Source organism: Leptinotarsa decemlineata, unplaced genomic scaffold (genome assembly GCF_025532065.1).
Source record: "Leptinotarsa decemlineata unplaced genomic scaffold, Ldec_3_MD MMD2_tig00001719_RagTag_RagTag, whole genome shotgun sequence".
Taxonomy (NCBI): domain Eukaryota; kingdom Metazoa; phylum Arthropoda; class Insecta; order Coleoptera; family Chrysomelidae; genus Leptinotarsa; species Leptinotarsa decemlineata.
In genome coordinates, this window is record NW_027412569.1 from 11,368,255 (window position 1) to 11,391,026 (window position 22,772).

The 22,772-nt window shown below is 34.7% G+C and overlaps 4 protein-coding genes, 1 long non-coding RNA gene and 1 other non-coding gene across 7 annotated transcripts; 4 read left to right on the top strand and 2 right to left on the bottom strand.

Annotated features, from left to right (window-relative positions):
* Window positions 1-1,089: 1,089 nt before the first annotated feature.
* Window positions 1,090-10,499, top strand: LOC111515508 (putative serine protease K12H4.7). The gene is made up of 6 exons (XM_023171734.2): window positions 1,090-1,340; window positions 7,020-7,207; window positions 8,254-8,489; window positions 9,036-9,461; window positions 9,777-10,070; window positions 10,315-10,499. The coding sequence occupies exons 1-6, from the start codon at window positions 1,152-1,154 to the stop codon at window positions 10,422-10,424; spliced, it is 1,443 nt and encodes a 480-aa protein (XP_023027502.2). The 5' UTR covers window positions 1,090-1,151; the 3' UTR covers window positions 10,425-10,499.
* A 1,299-nt stretch (window positions 10,500-11,798) lies between these two features.
* LOC111515518 (uncharacterized) lies at window positions 11,799-12,800 on the top strand. Its single transcript, XM_023171741.2, has 3 exons — window positions 11,799-11,980; window positions 12,126-12,247; window positions 12,474-12,800. Exons 1-3 carry the CDS (start codon window positions 11,924-11,926, stop codon window positions 12,661-12,663), a joined length of 369 nt encoding a protein of 122 aa, XP_023027509.2. The 5' UTR covers window positions 11,799-11,923; the 3' UTR covers window positions 12,664-12,800.
* A 2,573-nt stretch (window positions 12,801-15,373) lies between these two features.
* Window positions 15,374-16,262, bottom strand: LOC111515489 (FUN14 domain-containing protein 1). The gene has a single exon (XM_074176502.1). The coding sequence runs from the start codon at window positions 15,916-15,918 to the stop codon at window positions 15,439-15,441; it is 480 nt and encodes a 159-aa protein (XP_074032603.1). The 5' UTR covers window positions 15,919-16,262; the 3' UTR covers window positions 15,374-15,438.
* Window positions 16,263-17,746: 1,484 nt separating this feature from the next.
* Window positions 17,747-22,444, top strand: LOC111515477 (uncharacterized). Of its 2 annotated transcripts, none has more exons than XR_002723547.2 (2): window positions 17,747-17,990; window positions 21,316-22,444. It is a non-coding gene; the product is annotated as an uncharacterized lncRNA (long non-coding RNA). The 2 variants fall into 2 exon arrangements; XR_002723546.2 differs by having other exon boundaries at window positions 21,323-22,444.
* LOC111515467 (FUN14 domain-containing protein 1) lies at window positions 18,089-19,220 on the bottom strand. Its single transcript, XM_023171693.2, has one exon. It carries the CDS (start codon window positions 19,120-19,122, stop codon window positions 18,580-18,582), a length of 543 nt encoding a protein of 180 aa, XP_023027461.1. The 5' UTR covers window positions 19,123-19,220; the 3' UTR covers window positions 18,089-18,579.
* Window positions 22,243-22,434, top strand: LOC111515745 (U2 spliceosomal RNA). Its single transcript, XR_002723590.2, has one exon. It is a non-coding gene; the product is annotated as a U2 spliceosomal RNA (small nuclear RNA).
* Window positions 22,445-22,772: the final 328 nt, after the last annotated feature.

Genomic DNA, 22,772 nt, shown 5'->3' on the forward strand with positions numbered 1-22,772 from the left:
GATTTTTCAAGACTGAAATTTTGTCAGGAAAAAAGTGTATTCGTAGTAAGTTGGTAGTCCTGATCACGAATCTGAAGGAATTTTGAGCCTATTTTGTCCCCTAATATGTTTTATCGTAAAAATGGGGTGTTCCATCGCGAGTGGCGGATAGTGTATATCACTTTGGCCAACCCCATTCAGGTGGTAGGTGCATTTGCGCATTTCTATCAGTCCTGAGAGTTTCACCGTTCTACCTCGAATATTACGTAAGATACGGGGGTGTTTCCATGAGAAGTGAGACACACTGTATATATATTTTCCTTTATTTTCAGTATTTTACTAATAATGTAAGTTACAAAAAGGATTTGAAAGTCCTTTTTGTAACTTACATCAATAGTAAAATATATACATATGTACACACATATGTACAAATGAAAATATTAAAATGTAAAAAACGTATAAATATATAAAAATGTGAAATTAAAATATAAAAGAATAAGATTATTCACACACAGATATCCAAAAAAACTCAATCATCAAAATATTCTTGTAATGTATAATAAGCGTTAGCCAATTAAAAATCTTTCAGTGATTTTTTCAATTCGAGAGTACCTATTACAGGCCTCTATTAGATTAGGGAGTTTATTATATATTTCAACCCCAGCTTGAGTTGGCGATTCTTCAAATGCGTTTCTAGTGCCATATTGGTGGTGGCAATTGTTTTTTTTTTTCCGGTCATTTTCATGTATAATTTAAAACGTCCCAGGCTTTTTGTAAATAGATTTATTCTGAATTCAGACTTACTGAAAGTCATTAGTAACATCAATCCATAGTACTTATCGATGTTGAACACAATCATACATTAGTTTCGAATTATTTTTAATTTTTCAGTTTGTGTTGCTATTGAAGAGTGTTTTTTTAGTTTTTTAAACTATTATTTATTTTAAAATCGTAATTGTGTGAACTTTACCGAAACACTTTTTTAAAAACCTTGATACCTACAATATTATATAACGCAAATTCTATACTCTAGATACGAAACCACTTCAATCGATACGGATGATACCGCTACAGACCCATATTTCTATATAACTCAATTTTCAATTGAATCAACTCATTCGTTCTCAATTCATTGGGAGGCAAGAATCCGGAGACTTGTTTCGTATAAAAAAATGATGAGAACTTTAATATTTTTAAGTATTTTCCTCCTGAGCCATGAAGCAAGTGGTTGGGGGATGTCCAACAGAAATAAATTCAATTCGCTGAGGTTACCGAAAGAAAATTTGAAGGATATTCAACAATATAATATCACGCAGGTTTTAGATCACTTCAATCAAACCGATAAAAGAACTTTTAAGCAGGTAAGAATATACTTTTTGACTAGAATTTCACAATGAACCTATAAACGTAAACTTGCTGGTATATCCAAAAGTTGAGAAATTGCGAATTATCATAACATAGCATAGAAAATCGTCATACTATCAGATTAATTTTGATTGATTTTTTTATTAAAAGTGGCTCCATTAATAAGAAAATAAGTTTTTCGCATCACGTTTATCAGAATCACTCAAACAACAAAATATTAACAACGAAAAATTCGGGGAATTCAATATTTCAATTTCATAATAGTTATTTTCGTTATCGGAGTAAACCAATGAAAAACTTGTAGTCGAACCTTTCCAAAAAAAATATTTTCTCCAAACAATATACTCCTTTCATTTTGACTTCGAAAAATATAGACTTATACTTACTCATGCTCATACAGTTAACACTCATTCATCTCTGTTTCTTCGTACTGGTAAGTCCTAGGAAGCTGGTATATAGGTGCTTTTTAGGTCTTAGATTTGCAATAAGAAAGGATTTTTGAATATTCCAGCTGAAGCGCCCCCCCCCTGGGGATAATAGGAGAGCGTTTACCTGTGAAAATTGACTTTTCATCATTGTTTCTCCGAAGCGCTATATTTTCGGAGGCTGAAATTTTGTATGTAGGGTCGTTTTATGTTGTAGATGTACAATAAGAAAGGATTTTTGAATATTCCAACTGGGACACCCCCCTGGGGATAATCGGGGAGCGTTTACATATGAAAATTACCTTTTCATCATTGTTTCTCCGAAGCGCTATATTTTCGGAGGTTGAAATTTTGTATGTAGGGTTGTTTTATGTGGTAGATGTGCAATAAGAAAGGATTTTTGAATATTCCAACTGGGACACCCCCCTGGGGATAATAGGGGAGCGTTTACATATGAAAATTACCTTTTCATCATTGTTTCTCCGAAGCGCTATATTTTCGGAGGTTGAAATTTTGTATGTAGGGTTGTTTTATGTTGTGGATGTGCAATAAGGAAGGATTTTTGAATAGCCCAACTGGGACACCTCCCTGGGAATGATAGAGAAGCGTTTACATATGAAAATCACCTTTTCATCAGTGTTTCTCCGTACCGCTATATTTACGCCCCCGAACCCCCCCGGCTGGTACCATCGTAACCGCTTTGTCTGCATTTTTGATCTGTAATGTCTTCGAAAATAATATCTTAAATTACATGCTGTAAACGGGTGTATTGTATATTAAATATACAATGTATTTAAGGTACTTATTTGTATCTATCCACAACAAAATAAACATTGCCTACAAGGAATCCTGTCCGATGAGGATGGTTCAAACAGATGGCTCAACAAACACATGGTGGTGCCCTGAATTGGAACACCTCAGGAAGACAGCGAGAACGACCGTCAACAAGGCAAAACGTACAAGACTCGAAGAGGACTGGGGTATATATGAAGCCAACCTCAGAGAGTTCAAAAAAGGCTGCAGACGAAAGCAAAGAGAAGCCTGGAGAGCCTATTGTGAGGCAGTCGAAGACTTCCCACAAGCTTCTAGGCTACAGAAGGCACTCTCAAATACCCACCATGAGAGTATCGGCATCCTAACGAAGGAAAATGGCGACAAAGCCGCCAACTTCCAGGAGAGTGCTGAGATTCTTATGGAAACTCACTTCCCAGGTTCTGTCTTTCCTGAAACGACGAACTGGACGGATGTACCAACAACACCCTCACAATACGACTGGCAATCTGCTAGTGCAGTAATTGGTGAGGACAAAATAAGATGGGCTATATCGGGCTTTTCCCACTTCAAGTCACCAGGACCCGACGGTATAAGACCAGCCCTGCTTCAGGGGACTGGACACTCTTATGCCGCACCTGGTTGGAATATTCAGAGCCTCTCTGGCTCTGAGGTATATTCCCAGTATGTGGAGAGAATGAATGAAAATCGTATATTTACAAATTATTTAGAGTTGTTACAATTTTTGTGAGTGTATGTGTTTGTGTAGGGCCCTGCTATAGGCTTATGCCTCTTCAGGGTGAGTGAGTTATGTGTGTGTTTTGTGTTTTATGTTGGAGTTTGTGTTGTGTTGTTTTGGTGTTCCAGTTTTCTTAGTTGGTTTTTATGCTGATCCGTGTGGTAGTCCGGGTTCGTTGCGGTGGTCGGTGGTCCAGATGTGACTTGGTACGGGTTTTTGGGCCGGGGTGGAGAGAAGTAAGAGTAGTATTTATACCCAAACCAGGTAGGATGGACTACCCCCTTCCAAAAGCATTCTGACCAATTAGTCTCACATCGTTTTTCTTATAAACCATGGAGAGGCTATGTGAGCGGTATATAAGAGATGAAGTACTATTTCACAACCCACATCATCCAAGCCAGCATGCATATACTCCGGGAAGGTCTACTGATTCGGCTCCTTCATCATGTGGTCGGCAGAATCGAGAGATCATTGGACAACAAAGAATCCACCCTGGGTATATTCACCGGTATCAAGGGAGCGTTTGATAAAACAACCTTTCCAACAATTGCCCAGCCACTACACTCCAGGAATGTACCCCTGGTAGTAGGAGAATGGATACTCAAGATGCTCTCTAGTAGAGCAACAAGTATAAATGTAGAAGACATCACAGTGAAAGGTCATGAGGGGATGTCCATAGGTAGGGGTATTATATCGCCCCTTCTCTGGAACATAGTTCTGGATACCCTGATTAATCACCTTAACAAAAATGGATTCTACACAATTGCATACGCAGATGACATAGTTATCTTGCAGACCGGCAAATTTGTAAACACACTATGCGTTAGAGCGCGGGATGGGTTGAAATAGAAACATGGTGTGAGGAACACTCACTGTCGATCAATCCCAAGAAGACTGAGATGGTCCTTTTCACCAAGAAAAGAAGTTCAACGGGCTCAAAACCTCCCGAAATCTTCAAAACTAATCTAAACTTCTCTGAAGAGGTAAAATACTTTGGTACTATCCTCGACAGGAAGCTAACATGAAACTCTCATCTGCAGAGTAGAGCAAAAAGAGCATACGTGGCTTATGCTCATCATCTGCTCTACAGATACAGATACGGACAGGTACTTATTTGGATAAGAATCAATACAATATTGCTCAAAATCGCTTCGTATATGAGCCATTATTTCTCGAGGATTAAAAAATTATTGTCAGTTATCCCTAAGAGCTAGACATAAACCATCACGGACTTTTTTGTAGTCTGTAGTCATGAAATGAAGTTTATTGTCACAATCTAATGGAGAGGCAATTTCGAGTAGTTCATATTCGAAAAATATAATGAGCATTTCAAAGTTCGATACTTGAAAAAGAACAAAGGTTTCTTCTGGATCAGATATTATTATAATTCCTCGTGTAATGTTAAGACAGAGATGAAATGAAGTTTATTGCCACAATCTAATAGAGAGGCAATTTCGAGTAGTTCATATTCGAAAAATATAATGAGCATTTCAAAGTTCGATACTTGAAAAAGAACAAAGGTTTCTTCTGATCAGATATTATTATAATTCCTCGTGTAATGTTAAGACAGAGATGAAATGAAGTTTATTGCCACAATCTAATGGAGAGGCATTTTCGAGTAGTTCATATTAGAAAAATATACTGAGCATTTCAAAGTTCGATACTTGAAAAAGAACAAAGGTTTCTTCTGATCAGATATTATTATAATTCCTCGTGTAATGTTAAGACAGAGATGAAATGAAGTTTATTGCCAAAATCTAATGGAGAGGCAATTTCGAGTAGTTCATATTCGAACATAGGGGTAGTTATAGACCACAAGTTGACATTTGGTAAACACATTTCACAAAAAGTTAATGAATCCCTGAAGTTTTATTGTTGCAGGAATTTCCAAAGTAATGAAGCCAGCAGACTCTTGTATTATATGACTCATAAGTTCAATTTCATTTCTGACATAGTAATGGGCGACCGTACCCATCACACCGTACCCATATTAACACAAAATTGTGTTAATAAATACAGTTTAAGTGTTTTTAAATAAATTGTGGTCTGATTCACGCCGGTTTTAGGCCGGGTGGACCGGATGTCCACGTGGGAATAGGATTGTAATCAATAATCTTTTATGAAGAAGGTGATAATTTTATATGTGTGTGTATGTCCGCCGCAGGAAAACGTGCCTATTAAAAAATAAAAATTCGGGAAGAATATAAATGGAGTGCAATTTTGCGTAAAGCAAGACTTTTGCACTCCCCGGACAAAGTTTCCATCATAGTTTTTACTATAATAAAAAGAGTACTGGTCATAATAGCGCCATCTGGAAGCTGGGACCAAAATTAAACTGGAGAAGAAGACTCATAAGTTGAATATTGAAAAAGTACAGAGTAAATTTTCAAAATTTTTCATTTTCTAAACAGAAAGTACTTATTCTGAGAGGGGTTTTAGAAATGAGAACCATATGGACATTCAAATCATTTTAATTTTCACCACAGGAGAAATTCTGCATCGCTGATATTTTCATACAAATCAATGATTACAATTATGAAACAAATTAATTTTAAGGTAGATATTTAATTAATTCGTGTTTAAACATTGTTACTGTCCTTCAACTTTTTATCATTTGTGGAAGTCTATTATAGGAATATAAACAGAGAATTCATGACCATTTTCAGATTTGTCCTATCTATATGGAAATTTGCTCTATTTCTAGTGAAATAATTGTGGATGTTATGATTCAAAATAACAAATTCATTAAAATACTCAGGTTGACCTGTCTTATCTTGAATATGAATGCCATGATCATATAAAACAATCTACTTACAACTGGTAACCATTTCAGTGCGTCCAGTATTAAAACTATAGGTGTTAATTTAAAAAATCCCAGAAATACCCCCATCCTGTATTTTGCATTTTTTATAATTGCGATTTTTTCATTCAAATTGAGTAAGTAGGTATAATAATGAGCTGCAATAATCAAATTGTGGTTGAGTGATGCAATTATAGCAAGTAATTCGAAAGTATATTCTGTAGTTGCAGTAGTTGAGTATTTTCTATTTATTTAATATTTTTATTTTATCATTTATATCTTCAAGATAATACTCCTTATTGACTGTACGACCACATGGCAAGAACTCCTGATGCAGTATACCACGGTAATCGAAGGAACAGTGACCAAAGATTTGACATTTAATCGAATTTGGCGTGTTTTTTTGGTCAAAACTCTGCAATTTTGGAACGCACTTCGCTCCAAACGGTTCATGCCCGAAATTTACGAAAAAATTGCATGGCACGAGCCAAGCGATATGCCGACTTATAATAACGCTGTTATTAAACTATGTTGAAGTTGTTTCTGGCAGTTTTCGATGAATTTGATGTAATATTGTTCTCTGATATTATTCTGTTGCTTGAAGTTGTCCAGCCTGAAAATTTTGTGGAGAACGAAGTATTCTTTTTCCATATTCAAAAGTTTCATGTAATACCATATATGTAACAACTCTTTAACTTGTACCTCTCTTTCTCTCTACCAAGTCTATTTTGTGAGAGATATATCGGAAACTTGTATCTAATCTACTAAATGAATTTCTTTGCGAAAATTGTCAGACATTGACCTCAAATAGTATACTTTCTATAGTATGCTATGTTATTCTTATCATTTATAATTGTCCAACTAATGAATACATTTCAACTTTCAATAACAAATTATATACCATCATTTCAATAGATCATTCTAGTTTCGTGATTTTTAGCGTTATTATGTGAACAAAAACTTCGTGAATGGAACGTCGATAAAAACTGTTTTCCTGTTCATTGAGGGTGAAGGAGAAGAGAACGGGTATTTCACGCGCGTGGGATTCATGGCAGAATATGCAGCAGAAATAAAGGCCCTTTGTTTCTCATTGGAACACAGATATTATGGAAAAAGTCTTCCTACCGAGTAAGTTTTCCAGTGATAATCAATATTTTTATTATAATCGTTGACCAAAAAAGATCTCAGAATTTTTTTCACACAATTTTTTTATGGCTGAAGATGACTGTGGCTATTGTCCATAAACAAAGCAGAAAATAAAATGAAATGATAAAACTCATCACAGATGGTGGAATAAAATTTTTTGCGGAATATTCATGAAATTCCGTAAAATGTATTTCTAGTCATTTTGGTCGCTTCCAGCTATATCAATCTCAGCAGGGTGACCACATGCGGTAGATTTCTACTTTTTCGGTAGATTTTCAGCACAAATTGAAAAATTGCAGTCGATAAATTTTCGCCGGTAGATTTGGATTAGACGCCTCGATGAAGAATTTTTATTTCATTGTGAGTGGCGACATCTACAACAAATTTCATGAATTCATTGTTTCTAAGTTCTGCCCGCTTCAACACACAGAACACAAAATGGTACAGAACATAAAACATCCATTTCCCAATTGCTTGCCTCCGAATAGAGAAAGAAGAAGATAATAATACATTACCTCATTTCACTCTTCGTTTTCAAACTTTGAAAGAATTCAAAGTTTCATTTCAAACATAGAAACATTTCTGTTTTTGAATCTTGAAATCTAATACTTAAAATAGTTCAAGTGTTCAAAATAACCAACTACAAAGCAACTTGCTATTTCAAGTATTAGATCACACCCATTGGCCATACCCGTGAGAAGGGCAAGGCCCAAAATTCTGAATATCTGTCAAAAATCATCTTCACTTAATTCATACACAAGATGAATTTTACAGAGGTGTAATTTATAAGATTTCAGGATTCTTCGAATACTCGTATGAATTAGTTTCCAATTATTTTATTTAACTGGTAACTTCTTCGATTTACCACCGTTTATCGAGATTTGGCTACGAAATTATTCATAAATGTTCGGATTTGGTTATTGAACAAATGTGTTGCAATATTAGCACACCTACCAAGTTTCATCATAGTTCTGAAAAATTAACGATTAAACTGTATCACACAAATTCAACAAATTCATTATTTATAGGAATATCACGACGAAAGATCTGCGATTTCTAACAAGTCGACAAGCTTTGGCAGATTTGGCATTTTTTGTGGATGCGATGAAAGTGAAGTACAATCTTTCGCAAGATGTCAAATGGGTAGCAGTCGGAGGTTCTTATGCTGGCAACTTGGCAGCTTGGCTAAGGCTAAAGTATCCGCACTTGATCACGGGTGCTTTGTCTGTGAGTGGGCCATTATTGGCTAAGTTAGAAGTTCCAGGTAAACTTTAGTTTTTGAATATTTCCATCACTATGTCTTTTCAACATCACTGTCTCCTATCCAATCAGTCGAGTTATCCCATGATTTTCTACCAAATATTGAAGTAAATAAAAATGTCATGAGTAAATTCCAGACTGTAATCTCAAGAATCATCTTAAGGAGTATTTTGACATCTTTCAATTCAAATGCCATATTTCTAAATGTTATTTTTCTAAGTTTTTATTATTTTGATAACCCTAATAAAAGTACATCCTTCGATTATTAATTTTTATTGGCAATCTTTTCATATGTTGGTTAGTTCCCGTCAATCACCTGTCAGCTCACCCTGGAACACTCTAATAATATACTGTACTAGAATGTAACGTACTAGATCATAATCAAATACATGACATATGTAACACTAAACCAAAGGCAAACAAAGGATAATACTATTTCGTTTGTGTCATCTCGTCCACTGCATATTTCGTGAAACAAGCTCTACTTGAACATATTATGTATAATGCTTCTTTTTCAAACATACTTTCAAAATATGGTATATTTTTCCAGAATACCTACAAGTGGTCGCAGATGACCTAAAAAGAGAGAATGCATCTTGCTTGGAAGCAGTTCAACGGGCATTCGAGCAGCTGAAAGTTGTCCTTTTCAATTCAACTAGTCAGGAAGAATTCGATGAATTGTTTAAGACATGTGATCCTGTGAAGAATATTGTCAAAAACCCACTAGATATGGAAAACTTGTTTTTCAGTATTACGTCATCACTATCCTACGTAGCCCTAAACGACAATAACCAAGCCATGCTCAATGCAGATATGACTGTTCGGTCAGTGTGTGAGATCATGAATGATAAAAAAATCGGATCTGAAATGGCTCGTCTGGCCGCTGTCAATAAGCAAGTTATTGGCGAAGATTGTTTGGATTTCAGATATGACACTCTCGTAGAATATATTCGAGACTATGGCACATCAGATGGAGGTAAGTTTACAAATGGAAAATCATCACTCATACTGTGTCATCAAAATTCAACTATCGACATTTCGAGAAAAAATATTTATTTCATTCCCTCCAGTAAAACAACGTATTTTTGCAACAGGTTAACAAAACATTGTAGTAAGTAACTACGGTATTGCAGAACAAAAGAACCGAGTTCGAATTGCGGTCGGATCACATTGCTTAAATTTTATTTTTCATATCATATGTCTGCATAGATACTGCAAAATCAGTATTTCCTAATATATTTTGTGCAAAATGTGTTTTCTGGGTGGGGATTCAACTTTTTTGTTGTTTCAGAGACGCAATGGACTTACCAAACTTGTACTGAATTTGGATATTATCGTACTTCAATAGAGACTTTTGGAAACGAGGTTCATTTGGATTACTATATTCAACAATGCATGGATTTATTCGGCCCAAAATATAATAGGGATTTCGTTCAGAAGGCTGTCGAAAAAACGAATAATTTATATGGGGGTTTGAACATCAATGTGACAAATGTGGTTTTCGCACATGGCGTATCAGATCCATATCATGTTCTGGGAATCACGAAAACAAGGAATGTAGCCTCACCAGCTTTTCTTATTAAAGGTATATACTAATCTTTTTTAAGATTATAGATGTAATAATATTCAACAGTGGTGACATCAGCACGTTTATCCAAGACAGTTGCTTATGAACACTTCATAACAATTGCTGATGAATTGGGTGTCTTTTTCAAGTTTAAAATGAACTATTAACATGGCAATTTTGTTTGATGTGAAAATATATAACCCAATATTTTATGCAGTTCTCGTATTTCTTATCAATTACCCTGTATTTTTTTTATTTCCAGGTGTTTCTCACGGTGCAGTCCTGTATCGGACTTCAGAGAAAGATCCACCAGAACTAAAGAAAGCCAGAAAAGAAATAAAACAAATAATTGGTTCTTGGTTAAAACTTTAATTGACTCTTTAAAGTATAATGTATGGTACATACATAGTAGTCATTTGTTTATTATATTTCTGAAGATAAGAAGAATGTGTTCTTTATTTCATGAGTATGGTATACTGGAATTGATCTTTTTGCATATGAACTTGTATTTGTGAAAAAATATATTTTTAGCGTTTTTCTCGCCACTATACCCCAAAGCCGAAGCTATTTTTCATATTGCTTTTTCAAATTGTAACTGCAATTCATGTCTCGTATAAAAAATATTCCAATATATATATATATATATATATATATATATATATATATATATATATATATATATATATATATATATATATATATATATATATATATATAGGCAATTATTGACTGAATAACAAAATTCGCACCATTTCATTTCCTTTTTATTCTGACGGATATTTTATTCTCGTTTATTGAATATTCTCGTAGGATTGTTTAGGAGGCCTTGAGATGAAGCTGGTACTCCCCAAAGATTGTTGCTGGTGAGGAATCCATGATCTCAAATGCGCGGGAATTGTATTTATATGGAAAGCTGTCGAACGCGTATACTTGGTCGGCTAAGATAAACTGGGAAAAGCAAAGTCAGATGCTCTGATAAGCCAATGTCTCAGTCTTGTTAAAAAAAACCCTTTCATCGCCTTATCCTTGTGTAGCCACAGAAGTGCAGTAATATTTGCATCTTTAATATGGGCATTTTGCTGCCCAACGCGCTGCCATGTAGTAGTTATCTGAAAACTGAACCAAAATCATAGACCACTCGAGCATCTACCTAATAAAAAATGCTTCAATTCCTGCTCTCTCATCGTTTCTTTGACAATTCTAGAATTTATGAAAAGCCTTCAAATGTAAATGTTTCTTAATTAACTAATGATATTTTTCTCGATATCGTATCTTTTTTTACTTGATGATAACGTGAGCCTTTCGTCTGAGTTGCGTTTTTCCTCACGTTCTCAGTACAAAACGGTTCAAAATTCAAAAGGGAAACAAATGTTGGTTGTGAGGTTCTGTAATGATGATGGTAATGGTAGACTGGCAACATTTCAAATATATCGACTTAATAATCTTCCTGTAACAATTTGAAAAATAATATAGATCAATAATACAAAGGGTTCTCACAATAAAGTGACACCTAAATACATTGTGGATTTTCATAAGTGACGGACATTTTCATCACATATTTATTATTAATGCCGAATTGGAATTTGAAATTGACCAAAAACTTCAAGTATAGTAAGGGAAAGAGAGCATATATATCGAATATATTATTCATTCACAGAGTATCTTTTCTAGTTTTTCTGGATCTAGTACTTCTCTTGTTTACCTTTTAGTCCTGAGCATAACCACAGAACAGTAAATATTCTGTGGTATACTACTCTGTGGCATGGCATAACCTTTATTTTCGAAAAATGTTTATATTTGTGTTGTTTTCGCAACGAGAAAAATTGATAATGAAGTAGAGAAAAGCGGAAGTAGATAAATAGAAGTACGCAATGGAAAACGATGATATACAACTTACCTGGAAAAAACTTGAAAGTGTTGCTAAAAAGGTGAATATATTTTCATCAGTTTTTTTCAATTCTATATGCATTGTATAAGAGAAAAAAAATATTGTGTACCACCATAAGCAGTGGTGTTAAACTTCAGATCAATGAAGAACAACTATAATTCAATCATTTAAATTTTTTGCCACAGACAGGCATGAGAGAAGGCATTTCCGATGGAAGAGACCAAAATTTTCAAAAAAGTTTCGACATTGGCTTTGAAGAAGGCTTCAAAAATGGATTTCTTCTGGGCAAATTCAAGGGAAAATTGATGTAAGTAATTTTAATGAAATGATCTATGAAGCAGTAGAAATATAAACAATTACTCCTGAAAATTTACTATTATAATAGTGAATTGATTAACTTACTTTTCCGTTTTTTATAATGCATGCTTATAAATGTTATATATAATTAATTCTTGTTGGCTCTTCTACATCTTCGCAGTGACTTTGATTTAGGAATCAGAAACGACATTAAGAAAAATATGGACTCATTTCAGGGGTGAAGCTAAACAAAATGGTTCCGAGTTGAAAACACACCCGCTTCTAGAAAACATCAGTAGAGGATCATGCGAAATATGCAAAAATTCAGTGTGGGAAGAAAATGTTGAAAACCTTCTTGATCTGCAGAGGGAACGTTACAATATGAACAATAGAACACTGATTTTACATTCAAGGAATACAAGTTGAGAAAATTTTGTTCTTTCGACGCACATCATTATTTTGTTCAACCAACAGAGTGGCATCATCAGGAGATGATCTTGGGTGCAGATCAGATTCCGTGAAAGTGGTGCCAAATCTAGTTTTTGAATAATACTTTCATAAAATGTATGTCTATTTGTATCCCATAACATATCCTATCTTTGTTCCCATACAAATGAAAATATTGCAATTTCAACTTTTTAAACAATAACAAATATTATTTCTAAATTTGCATCAGTCAATAAGCTAATGATTTTATAACTTGAAATTGGTTGGATGAATAGAAAAACCATTTATGTTCAGATACTATCAACCATAGACTACTATTTGCAAAATATAGATCTTGTAGCTTTTCTGACTATTAGCGGTTCTTACCCCCATAACAGAAAGCAGAAGATAGAGTATATTCAGATTATGTTAACTTCTTAGCAGGTCTACCTTAGGGTAGTATTTTAGGCCCCCCCGAAAAAAAAATTTTAGTATAAAATTTGATTCTCTAGCTCAAAACATTATTCAGCAATAGTATTTGATTTCACTTCAATATAGACGGTTATTATTATTATTATTATTACTGATGAATTAATTATACTTATAGTATTGTTCGCTAACAGTTACCATTGAACTAGTCAATTATCTCAAATGGTTTATAAATTAAAGTTTAAAAATTGGAGTCAGGAAAACCCACACTGGATATGCGAAGTTCGTACGCAGCGTCCTCAGAAAGTAAATGTATGGGCAGGCATCATCAACAACAGAATATTAGGGCCATACTTTTTTGAGGAAAACCTTACAGCTGCACGCTACTTAGACTTTTTACGCTTTGAATTAGTCCTTGCTTTAGCTGTTAAGTTTCCCAATGAAGCAGATCCAGATATCCCTCCTGAAACACTTTGGTTCCAACAGGACGGCGCTCCCCCACATTTTGGTATTAATGTCAGAGAATATCTCGATGACATATTAGCAGGATGCTGGATTGGACGACGTGGTACAATTCAATGACCGCCAAGATCCCCAGACTTAACGCCATTAGATTATTTTTATTGGGGATATATGAAAGACAAGGTTTATCAAAATAGGCCGGCTAATATTGAAGATCTAAAAAGCAGAATTAGAGGAATCACATAACATACCGGCTGAGGCCTTTCGGAATTCCGTAGACGGGTTTTACCATCGCCTAGGAGCCTGCCAAGTAAAGGGTGGAGGCCAATTTCAGCATCTGTTACGTTAATTCACCTGTAGATAGCACTAAGTTAGGTATTTGTAACTTTTCAAAAGGGTTTTTTCTCATTTCGTTGTAACCACAAAAAAAGGGTATGGTCAGAATCCATTTTTTACGAGCTTTTCAATGAGCCCATATACGACATAGGTTTGCATTTGAAAAAAAAAAGTTGGAGAGGGTTGCAGCTAAGGAGTTGAAAAAAATATTTCATTTTATTGACAAAAAAATGCGTACAACGTGAAATCAAGACGTGTTTCAGCGTTTTTTTTCCTAAAATACTGATTAAAAAGATATTAATTTTATTCCGGACTTATACGCACCCCTGTATAATAATGATCATGAAGGAGCCTTTCAAATCTAATTCACAACAAATTTTGGACAACTCAAAGAACCAGATAATTCAACCATTGGATTATCATGGCAAAATTTATTTATTTACCCCCCATTTTTACCAAATAATCAACTAATTCAGACATATGTACTGTAACAATAATCTATAACTATCAGTTGGATGTGGGGGAGCCCTGTCCGGGAAGCCAATGTGGCCTTACGAACGGGGTCGCCGGACTCCTGGTCAGTGGCAGAAATAAGTAGGGTGAGGGAAACTAAAACTCCCCAAAAGCCTTTGCAAAATAGATTGTATGCAGAGTACCTTAAATACTTATTTTGAACACTTTCAAGCATATCAATATCCACATTATATGAAGGGACACCAAATTGTGGAGTTGTGTTTGATTATTGATTGATTGAACAATATATGATTTTTGAGGAACAGAGATAATTCCTCTGCAGATCTAAGAGTGAAACCCAACATTTTAGGGCTCTGGAAGTAACATTTGCAACGTGCGGTTTTAATGACATTTTTGGGTTAAGAGTGATTCCTAAATCTTTTCAGCTCCGATTGCTTGATTTTATATGGACTATTTAAAGGATTTTTGTTCTGGAAAAAAGTGAATTTATGTCATTTGTCTGTATTCAATAAGCCCATTACCTTTTTCTAAATCTTGAGGTTTCACCAAGCTAAGCTTGATGTATAGTACGCTCCAACTAAGATTTGATTTTGATGGGCATTTAAAACAAAATTGTACCCGCCCCCGCCCAAGAAGATTACTATTGGTAACACAAACTGATGTCAATAATACATTGGCAAAACTTGACTTACGTGGGCGGAGTCTTTCAACACAGAATGATTTTACGTTTCTTCACTAACTCATTTTAGTTGGCCTGTACTACAATATATTGGCAAATATTTGATTTATTACTTAGTCAACAACATATTTTCTTTTCTTGATGAAACATTGAAATGGCAATGGGTCCCATTCTTTCAAGTAATATTTTTGACTTATGTATTATATCAAATTGTTCAGATAATGAATCTATTGTTGGTTTTAAGTTATCTAGTTTCATATACCACAGATGTATTTCTCTATGAAGATACTCAATGGGGCAATTAAATTGGGTCTGGAATAAAAACAATCATTATAAAACTAACTTATACTGTCCTTAGTTGATAAATATTCGAACATATATTTTTTATATCCTATTCATGAAGTTCCAACTCCAAGGGCCACTCCTGCCAAAAAGGAGACCATAAATATGTGCATATCTTTGAATTGACAGTCATCTCCTGTCAAACCCGCATACCACTTTTTAGCTTTGTCCTTGCCTTTTTTGATTTGGTTTTTGGTATTGTTCAGTTGCTTGTCAACGATTTTTTCTGTCCTGTGTATCCAAGTCGGCTCTTCACCTGCGACTTCTCCTTCAGCCTTGTCTCTGATTTTATCCAAGTTTTTGTTGAATTTATCCCAGTTGATGTTGATATATCCCTTCTCGTTGGCTACCTGGAGTAGGATGATGCCTCCTCCTAAGGCCAGAGCAGCTGTCTTAGCTACTCGTAATGCTAGGAATCCTGCAACCCAGCCCGACGAAGCTCCCATCAAGATTTGCTTTGGGGCCGATGTTTTGGTAACATTGCTGATGATTCTTTGTATTACAGATTTAGCCTCTTTTTCAATGTCATCCATTGTTGTTTCTGGTTCACTTGTATCAAATGATAATTATTTACATCCAAATCTTGTTTGCACACTGTTGTTCAATACTACTACAAACTTATATTCTCCTAATTTCATAAATTCATTACTGTTTACATGGACTGAACTTTAGTGATAAGCAGTGTTGCCAATTGAAATTATGCAAAAATACTCCAAAATTTGGGTGAAAATAATTGTATTTTCTTCACAAATTAATGAAAATCCGCACACAACTCACTTAGAAAACTGCTATAATATTTAGTGATACAATTGATGATAATGTGCATACTTTATATTTTCCAAGTATAACAATATTGACTGACAGTCATCTCAGCAAATGTCACATATGTCATGTGTCACTCATAGATGCTAAATCAAAGTAACTTGAAAGGAAACATCTAACATAGTTGTAAGAAGTAGTTCGAGTCAACATAGTAAACGAAACGCTCGTCGAAAGACAGCATTTATGTTGTGAGTGAATTCTATCCAAATCGACTGAAGATTTAGTTTTTAGAAAATATCTGAAAATAAGATTTTGATGTTGGTCATTGATACAGTCTATTGAAAAAATGACACTCCACAATGATATTTTGAGTTTAATTCATCAGTGAACCGTGTTAAACTACATTAGTGGTGTTTTCCCTTCATCGAATCACATTTCAGGGGAGTTTTGAAACATATCCGAGATTTGCCATGACAAAATTGGATTTTTTTCGCGTTTCCTCACATACGTAAAATTTAACATAATTATTTTCTCTTAGATGTTCAAAATTGGCAGTAAAACAAAATGATATTCACCTCCTCAAGTTCATCTCTCAGATACTAAATGAATACTATAGCCGCAAGGTGTCACTGGCATCAACGCAAAACTAAGGGAAAACAAAAAACGGACAGTCGGTAATCGGTTAGTTAGCACGAGTTGTCATTGAATCAACAACTATTATGAATGCGGAATTAATTCTAACTCTCAGGCGGAAGAGTAGGTTTGCAGACCTCGTCAATGTTTAATTCGTACAAGTTTTGACTCATGAGGTATGTCTTTCGCATGGAGACAACAGCTGGTTAACTAGTATAATAATATCAGTTGAAGTGTTATATGGATTGATCCTTACAACAATAATTACATAAAACAATCAATATTTGTGAACAGTTTGTTTCCTAAGTTGTCCAGCACAAAAACAAATCACAGAAGAGGTGGTATTTGTTATCAAATTAAAACTTCTTTACTAAAACATATTTTTAGTAACTCAACATTTATGTTTCAAAATACAAACGGAATATGCTAAATAGAAGCAGTAGTTGCAGAAAATGCAACGTAAACAACTTGAAATTTAAGTTTCATTGTATAATCACTAGATCCAAAATACACTTCTGGCGCCATTTAAAGTATAGGCATAGTATTTTATCTTTATACTATGGTAAAGTTCAGTAAAACGTTTAGTAAAAACAAGGAACCAAGTTACATGTTTGCTAATAATAAATCAGTTGGAATCAACAACTTCAACATATTACATATATATATATATATATATATATATATATATATATATATATATATATATCAAATATACTGACTATCTTTTGAAAAACTACCAGACAATATGGAGAGCTGATTTTTTACTTTCATTCAAAATATATTACAATGAAGTATATATTTTTTACGTCAATCATTCACGTTCCCTTAGTTTGATGTTCGAATTGTACAATGTAGATGTCGACCATTCTACAGTTCCCGATTACAAATAGGAAATAAGCGCCATCTGCCTATCGCGATGCAACTGGAGAACGTATCGTGATTCGACATCTATCGGAAATAGTAAGAACCATTGTGAAAAGAAAGCCGGTAGTCGAAAAATTATTACTAATATATTTCTCTTTTTCACACGTTTCAAAGCACCTTTATCTGTCTGTTGATGTGTTTTTGAGGAAGTGTTTTCAAATATTGTGTCAAGGAAAACTTTAAAGTCAGGGTATTTCAAATTTCCATGGTTTCTAAGAAAAGCCTAAAAATACTCCCAGTACCATTTATCTAAATAAAAATTAGAAAAAGATGCCAGCAAGAAAAGGTATGTAACAATTTTCAATTTGTTTGTATAGTTAAAACAACAGAACAACAAAACTAGATTTCAATATTAAGCCAGGATCTGGAATTTAAAAGAAAACCTAATATTATCATATCATTTATTAAACTAAGGAGTTAATATTCTACAAAAATACATTATAAGAGTTATGCAAAAAGAATACATTATATTCAAATACCATTAGGAAAACAGGAGACTATTCTACCACCAGTCTAAAATGAGTAAGATGAAAAGCCTTTTAAGGTATAATTTATTCAAATTCCCAAATAAAATAGTGAAGACTAAAAAAATTATTCAGTTCAAGTCCCAAATACTCAGATTATTTATTTGAATATTTGTAATTGTTACTAAATGAAAACTAGAAAGGAATTGTTGCTACACACCTTTATGACACAGTAACTTTAACTTATAGCCCCTTGTTTTCAAAGACATTTTGTTATCACTGGTAAAATAGTCAATTGCATTCGAATATTATATCAGTCAGGCAGTTATATTTACAATTCGCAGATCCAAAAACTACTTTCATGCCTAATAATCTAGGTATATATCTGAGTTGTGCTAATTGTACTCCCATCTAAGAGGTCCCTATTCCAATAGCTACACCTGCCACGAAAGATACCACAAAAATGTGAACTTCCCTGAGTTGCCAGCCATTTCCCGATATTCCCGAATACCAGCTCTTAGCTTTTTTTCGACCTTTCTTAATCTGATCTTCAGCTTGGTCCACTTTCCTATCGATGAACCTCTCAGTCTTATCCATCCAAGATGGTCCTTCACCTGTAATCTTCTCCTCGATCTTATCCGCGACTTTATCCAAGTTTCTGTTGACTTTATTCCAATTAATATTGATGTAGCCTTGTTCATTCGCTATCTGCAGTAAAAGGATACCTCCGCCCATTGCCAGGGCTGCGGTTTTTCCCACCCTCATGGCCAAGAATCCCGTCGCCCATCCCGAAGATGTTCCCAAAACAATTTGTTTGGTGGCAGAACTCTTTTTAATGTCACCCAGAATTCTGTCCAACAGGGATTTGGCCTCTTTCTTCACATCACTCATTGTAATTATACTTTCGTTTGTTTTGTTTTTCGCTGATTTTGAAGTTTTCGTCACGGGTGGCATGTATTTCAAAACTTCTAGTGAGTTGCCAGACTATATATTTTTAATTATGACATCTCATCTAACCGTATATGGAAAATAAAAACATCTGACAATGACAAATTCTGACTTTTGACAGTGACCTTGACGCGCCCATGTCAGTGGCTAAAGCACCCTTTTCATTACCTGCCCGCCATTCTATGAGTTTTGTGCTTCCCATGGTTAATTTATAAGAATGGTTGCAAAATTGGGGAGACATCACAGAACTAAGTTATAGTTCCTTATTCCCTTATTTCCAATTCCAATTAGTTGTTGCCCGTGACTTCAGACTCATTAATACTTACCCGAATTTTCGCGTTTTTTTACGATTAGTAAATAACAAATTGATATCGCATTGACCGTTCATACTTGAACGGCACATTTTCATGCCAATAGTTTGTTGTTCACTGTCAGCTGTCATTTTCTCTCAGTAAAAAAGTGCTAACTCCAAAGTTGTTTTATATTCTATTTACGATAGAGAATACTTATTGAATGAATACATTTTGTACTCGGAGCCAGACTTTCTGGAATTTGTAATCGACAGGGGTCTAATTCACTACTTTTAGTTCTAAAAATAATCGAATGTTGTGTAATTTTTCGTAATACTTTTTTTAAACGTAGTTAAGTGGTAGAAAAGCGTTTTGCTACAGTCCACCACGTTAAAGGAATATATTTATAAAGTTCATTAATTCTCACATCTCTGATGATGATGTTCAGGAAAATTACAAGCTAGTATGTTTTAAGGAAAATACCGATAGTTTTCAGAGACGTTGGTATTTGTAGGCGTTAAAATGAATTATTTCAGTTAATAATCATTACTCTCATGATTAAAGAAATTGGTATATTTGTGCTTTTTTCCAAAAAGAATTGAAACGCAAATTTACAACTTCTAAACAAGTTTGTAAATATATAACTTCAATTCTTTCTAATTCTCAAAGGTTAAGAGAATTAGAAGTCCACTCCTCTCATAGTCCCGTATAAATAATACGTGGTTAATGCACCTGCCAGATAATAAAGGCAAGGCTTACAAATTATTCCACGATTTTTTGGGTGGTAACAAGGTCCCATATTCGTAAATTTGTAATAGATATATTGAAATATCATTGCGCAGGCGAGTAATATTGAACTCATCATTATTTATTAAACTGACCTTGTTGCAGAAGTGTATTTACAAAAATCTAGTAAGAATAAATGCGTTTGTTGAAAAGAAGCGCCATCTTCAGCAGTTCCTCACAGGCAGATGTTTACATAATCATTTTTGTTTTTAGAGTACATACTCGAGATTCTACCAATTTCGAAATTTTTTAAAATTCACGAGTTTTCTAATACGTTGCTCGATAGATGAATCAGTTATATTATACACTTCGTCATTTCGTAAATATTTGACGTTGAAGAGTTTCAATATAGAGAGTGCACAGTAAACCTCCACATTCGATAAGTAGCATCGTTGTTTGAAGACAAATAAGATCTTCAAACAACGATGTTTCTTTAAACATCGATTCTATTTGAACTACTCGAAAGACGTCATTAGAATATTTACCTTGTACGGACACTGATCGTTAGATGGCGCTGGATATTTTCCTATGTTATTGTTATTGCCTTTGTATATAGACTAGGTTATTGTCTGCCGATGTTTCTTCAAACAACGATTCTATTTTTACTACTCAAAAGCCGTCATTAGAATACTTAATATGGCTTAATGCGCCTCAATGAAAGCAAAAGCCATAAACATAGAGAGAGAATACTTAATACGGACACTGATTGTTAGATGGCGTTGGTAACGTTTATATATATATATATATATATATATATATATATATATATATATATATATATATATATATATATATGCCGTAGTTTCTTTTCTCTTCGTTTGCTCTGGAGATGCGACAGTAAGCCTCTTCTACAGACTTACAAAATGTTCATAAGACCGATCCTGGATTACAAAGCCACGATCTACTCTACGCTCTCCCCGAGACGATCCCACCGCATCCGAACAACCGAGAGAAGAATCCTACGTAACATTCACAACCTTCAGGGTTTTCAAATCAATTTATATTGTATTAGACAAAGGAAGTCCGGACTGATGAAATATTCACAACCTTCCATACAGACTAGCCTTACCCATCCCAAGATTTATATAACTTGATAAATTCTAGGTAACTCAATCAACCTAAGATTTCAGGAACTCTCAAGGACGATATGTCACCAGAACGATGAGCAGCAACAACACCCCAGCTATCAAAACACACTCTGGAGGCCTCAGAAGGATACCCAGGAAGAACCTCCCGTTCCCCCAACCAGACTTTGGAGAGCAATGGAAGACAACCCGAAGCAACAGATCCTGGAGTAGTATCCAGGTAGTAGACAGCTATAGCCTAGAAGAATCTGAGATCTTACATCTACTACCCCCGGCCTAACCACCTGAACCCAAAGGAAAAACCTAGACTAAGATACAAGATAACCAAGAATCAAAACTTATACGACCCAACCCTGAAGAGGCATAAACCTATAGCGGGGCCCCCCCTCCTGCATCTAATATAACCCAACTACATACTAACCCAAAACTGAATAAACATTTTTGACTTGACTTTTCTCTTCGAAGAGTGTGAACTAAGAATCTCTTCAAACGACGATTACATTCAACTGTGACGATGGAAGAACAGAAATTATGTATTTTTAATTTTTTAGGGGTTTCTTTCTGTTAGTAATCAATATTCCTGATGAAAATAATGCATGCAGTATATAACATAAGAAATGTTGAGAATGCTTCATTTCTTGTTATATAGACACCGGAAAACTTCGTTTGTAATGGTACCCATCAAACGCCCCTTATGTAATATACTTCGGCATTCGATTCACAGCTGCGCGGCTCTAAGCAAATCTCAACGTTCACATCTGCAAACGATTCTTGTGCCATCTATAAACATGTGTACAAAGTTGAGTTAATCTCACCTCTCGCGTCGATAGATTTTGACGAAACACGTGACCGTTCAACGTGGTTTTATAGGTGAACTATAGATGGCGAAGCGCTTTCACGGTAACGCGCTGCTCGTTTTTACGCATTTCTAGTCGAGAAATACTGAGAAAATAACTTTCAAAGGTATCGCTTCTCGGCCCTTGGCTAAGATCAAAGTGTAGTATCTGTTCTTATCAGCTTAATATCTGATACGCCCCGCATGCGGGGCCAGTATATTAAACTGATTTTTGGAAACTGATGGAGGGTTAAGGGGCTTGCTCCACCTCCGTCGCGGGTTGGCCCGGTATTGCAGTACCGCCGGGATCGGCCCATTTCATAAAAATCAAACGCAATATTCATATTTGTAACGTATTAGGTGTTTTCAGTATTATGTTTCCAGTTTTATTTAATAGAAAAATAAAAGGTTAAGTTTTCTTGATTCTGTAGTATTTTCTCTGAGAAACGATTTTCAGTATGAAGCTGATAACTATTTAAACGTACTAATATTCCGTAGCTGTAGCTGCATTACAGAAAAAAATATTTGAAACACTTTTGTGGGTCGTTATGATAAAATATTTTTTATACATCCATCGATGGAAGCAAGATATTCTCGATACGGATTTGAAATCTAAGAAAAAATAACTATATTTATCAATCCGAACTTTTTGAGGTTAGG

Coding starts and splice junctions, on each gene's coding strand:
- LOC111515508 (XM_023171734.2), top strand. CDS start 1,152: ATGATGAGAACTTTAATATTTTTAAGTATTTTCCTCCTGAGCCATGAA. Junction 8,490..9,035: donor GGCTAAGTTAGAAGTTCCAG/GTAAACTTTAGT, acceptor ATATTTTTCCAG/AATACCTACAAGTGGTCGCA. Junction 10,071..10,314: donor ACCAGCTTTTCTTATTAAAG/GTATATACTAAT, acceptor TTTTATTTCCAG/GTGTTTCTCACGGTGCAGTC.
- LOC111515518 (XM_023171741.2), top strand. CDS start 11,924: ATGGAAAACGATGATATACAACTTACCTGGAAAAAACTTGAAAGTGTT. Junction 11,981..12,125: donor TTGAAAGTGTTGCTAAAAAG/GTGAATATATTT, acceptor TTTTTGCCACAG/ACAGGCATGAGAGAAGGCAT. Junction 12,248..12,473: donor AAATTCAAGGGAAAATTGAT/GTAAGTAATTTT, acceptor GACTCATTTCAG/GGGTGAAGCTAAACAAAATG.
- LOC111515489 (XM_074176502.1), bottom strand. CDS start 15,918: ATGGATGACATTGAAAAAGAGGCTAAATCTGTAATACAAAGAATCATC.
- LOC111515467 (XM_023171693.2), bottom strand. CDS start 19,122: ATGCCACCCGTGACGAAAACTTCAAAATCAGCGAAAAACAAAACAAAC.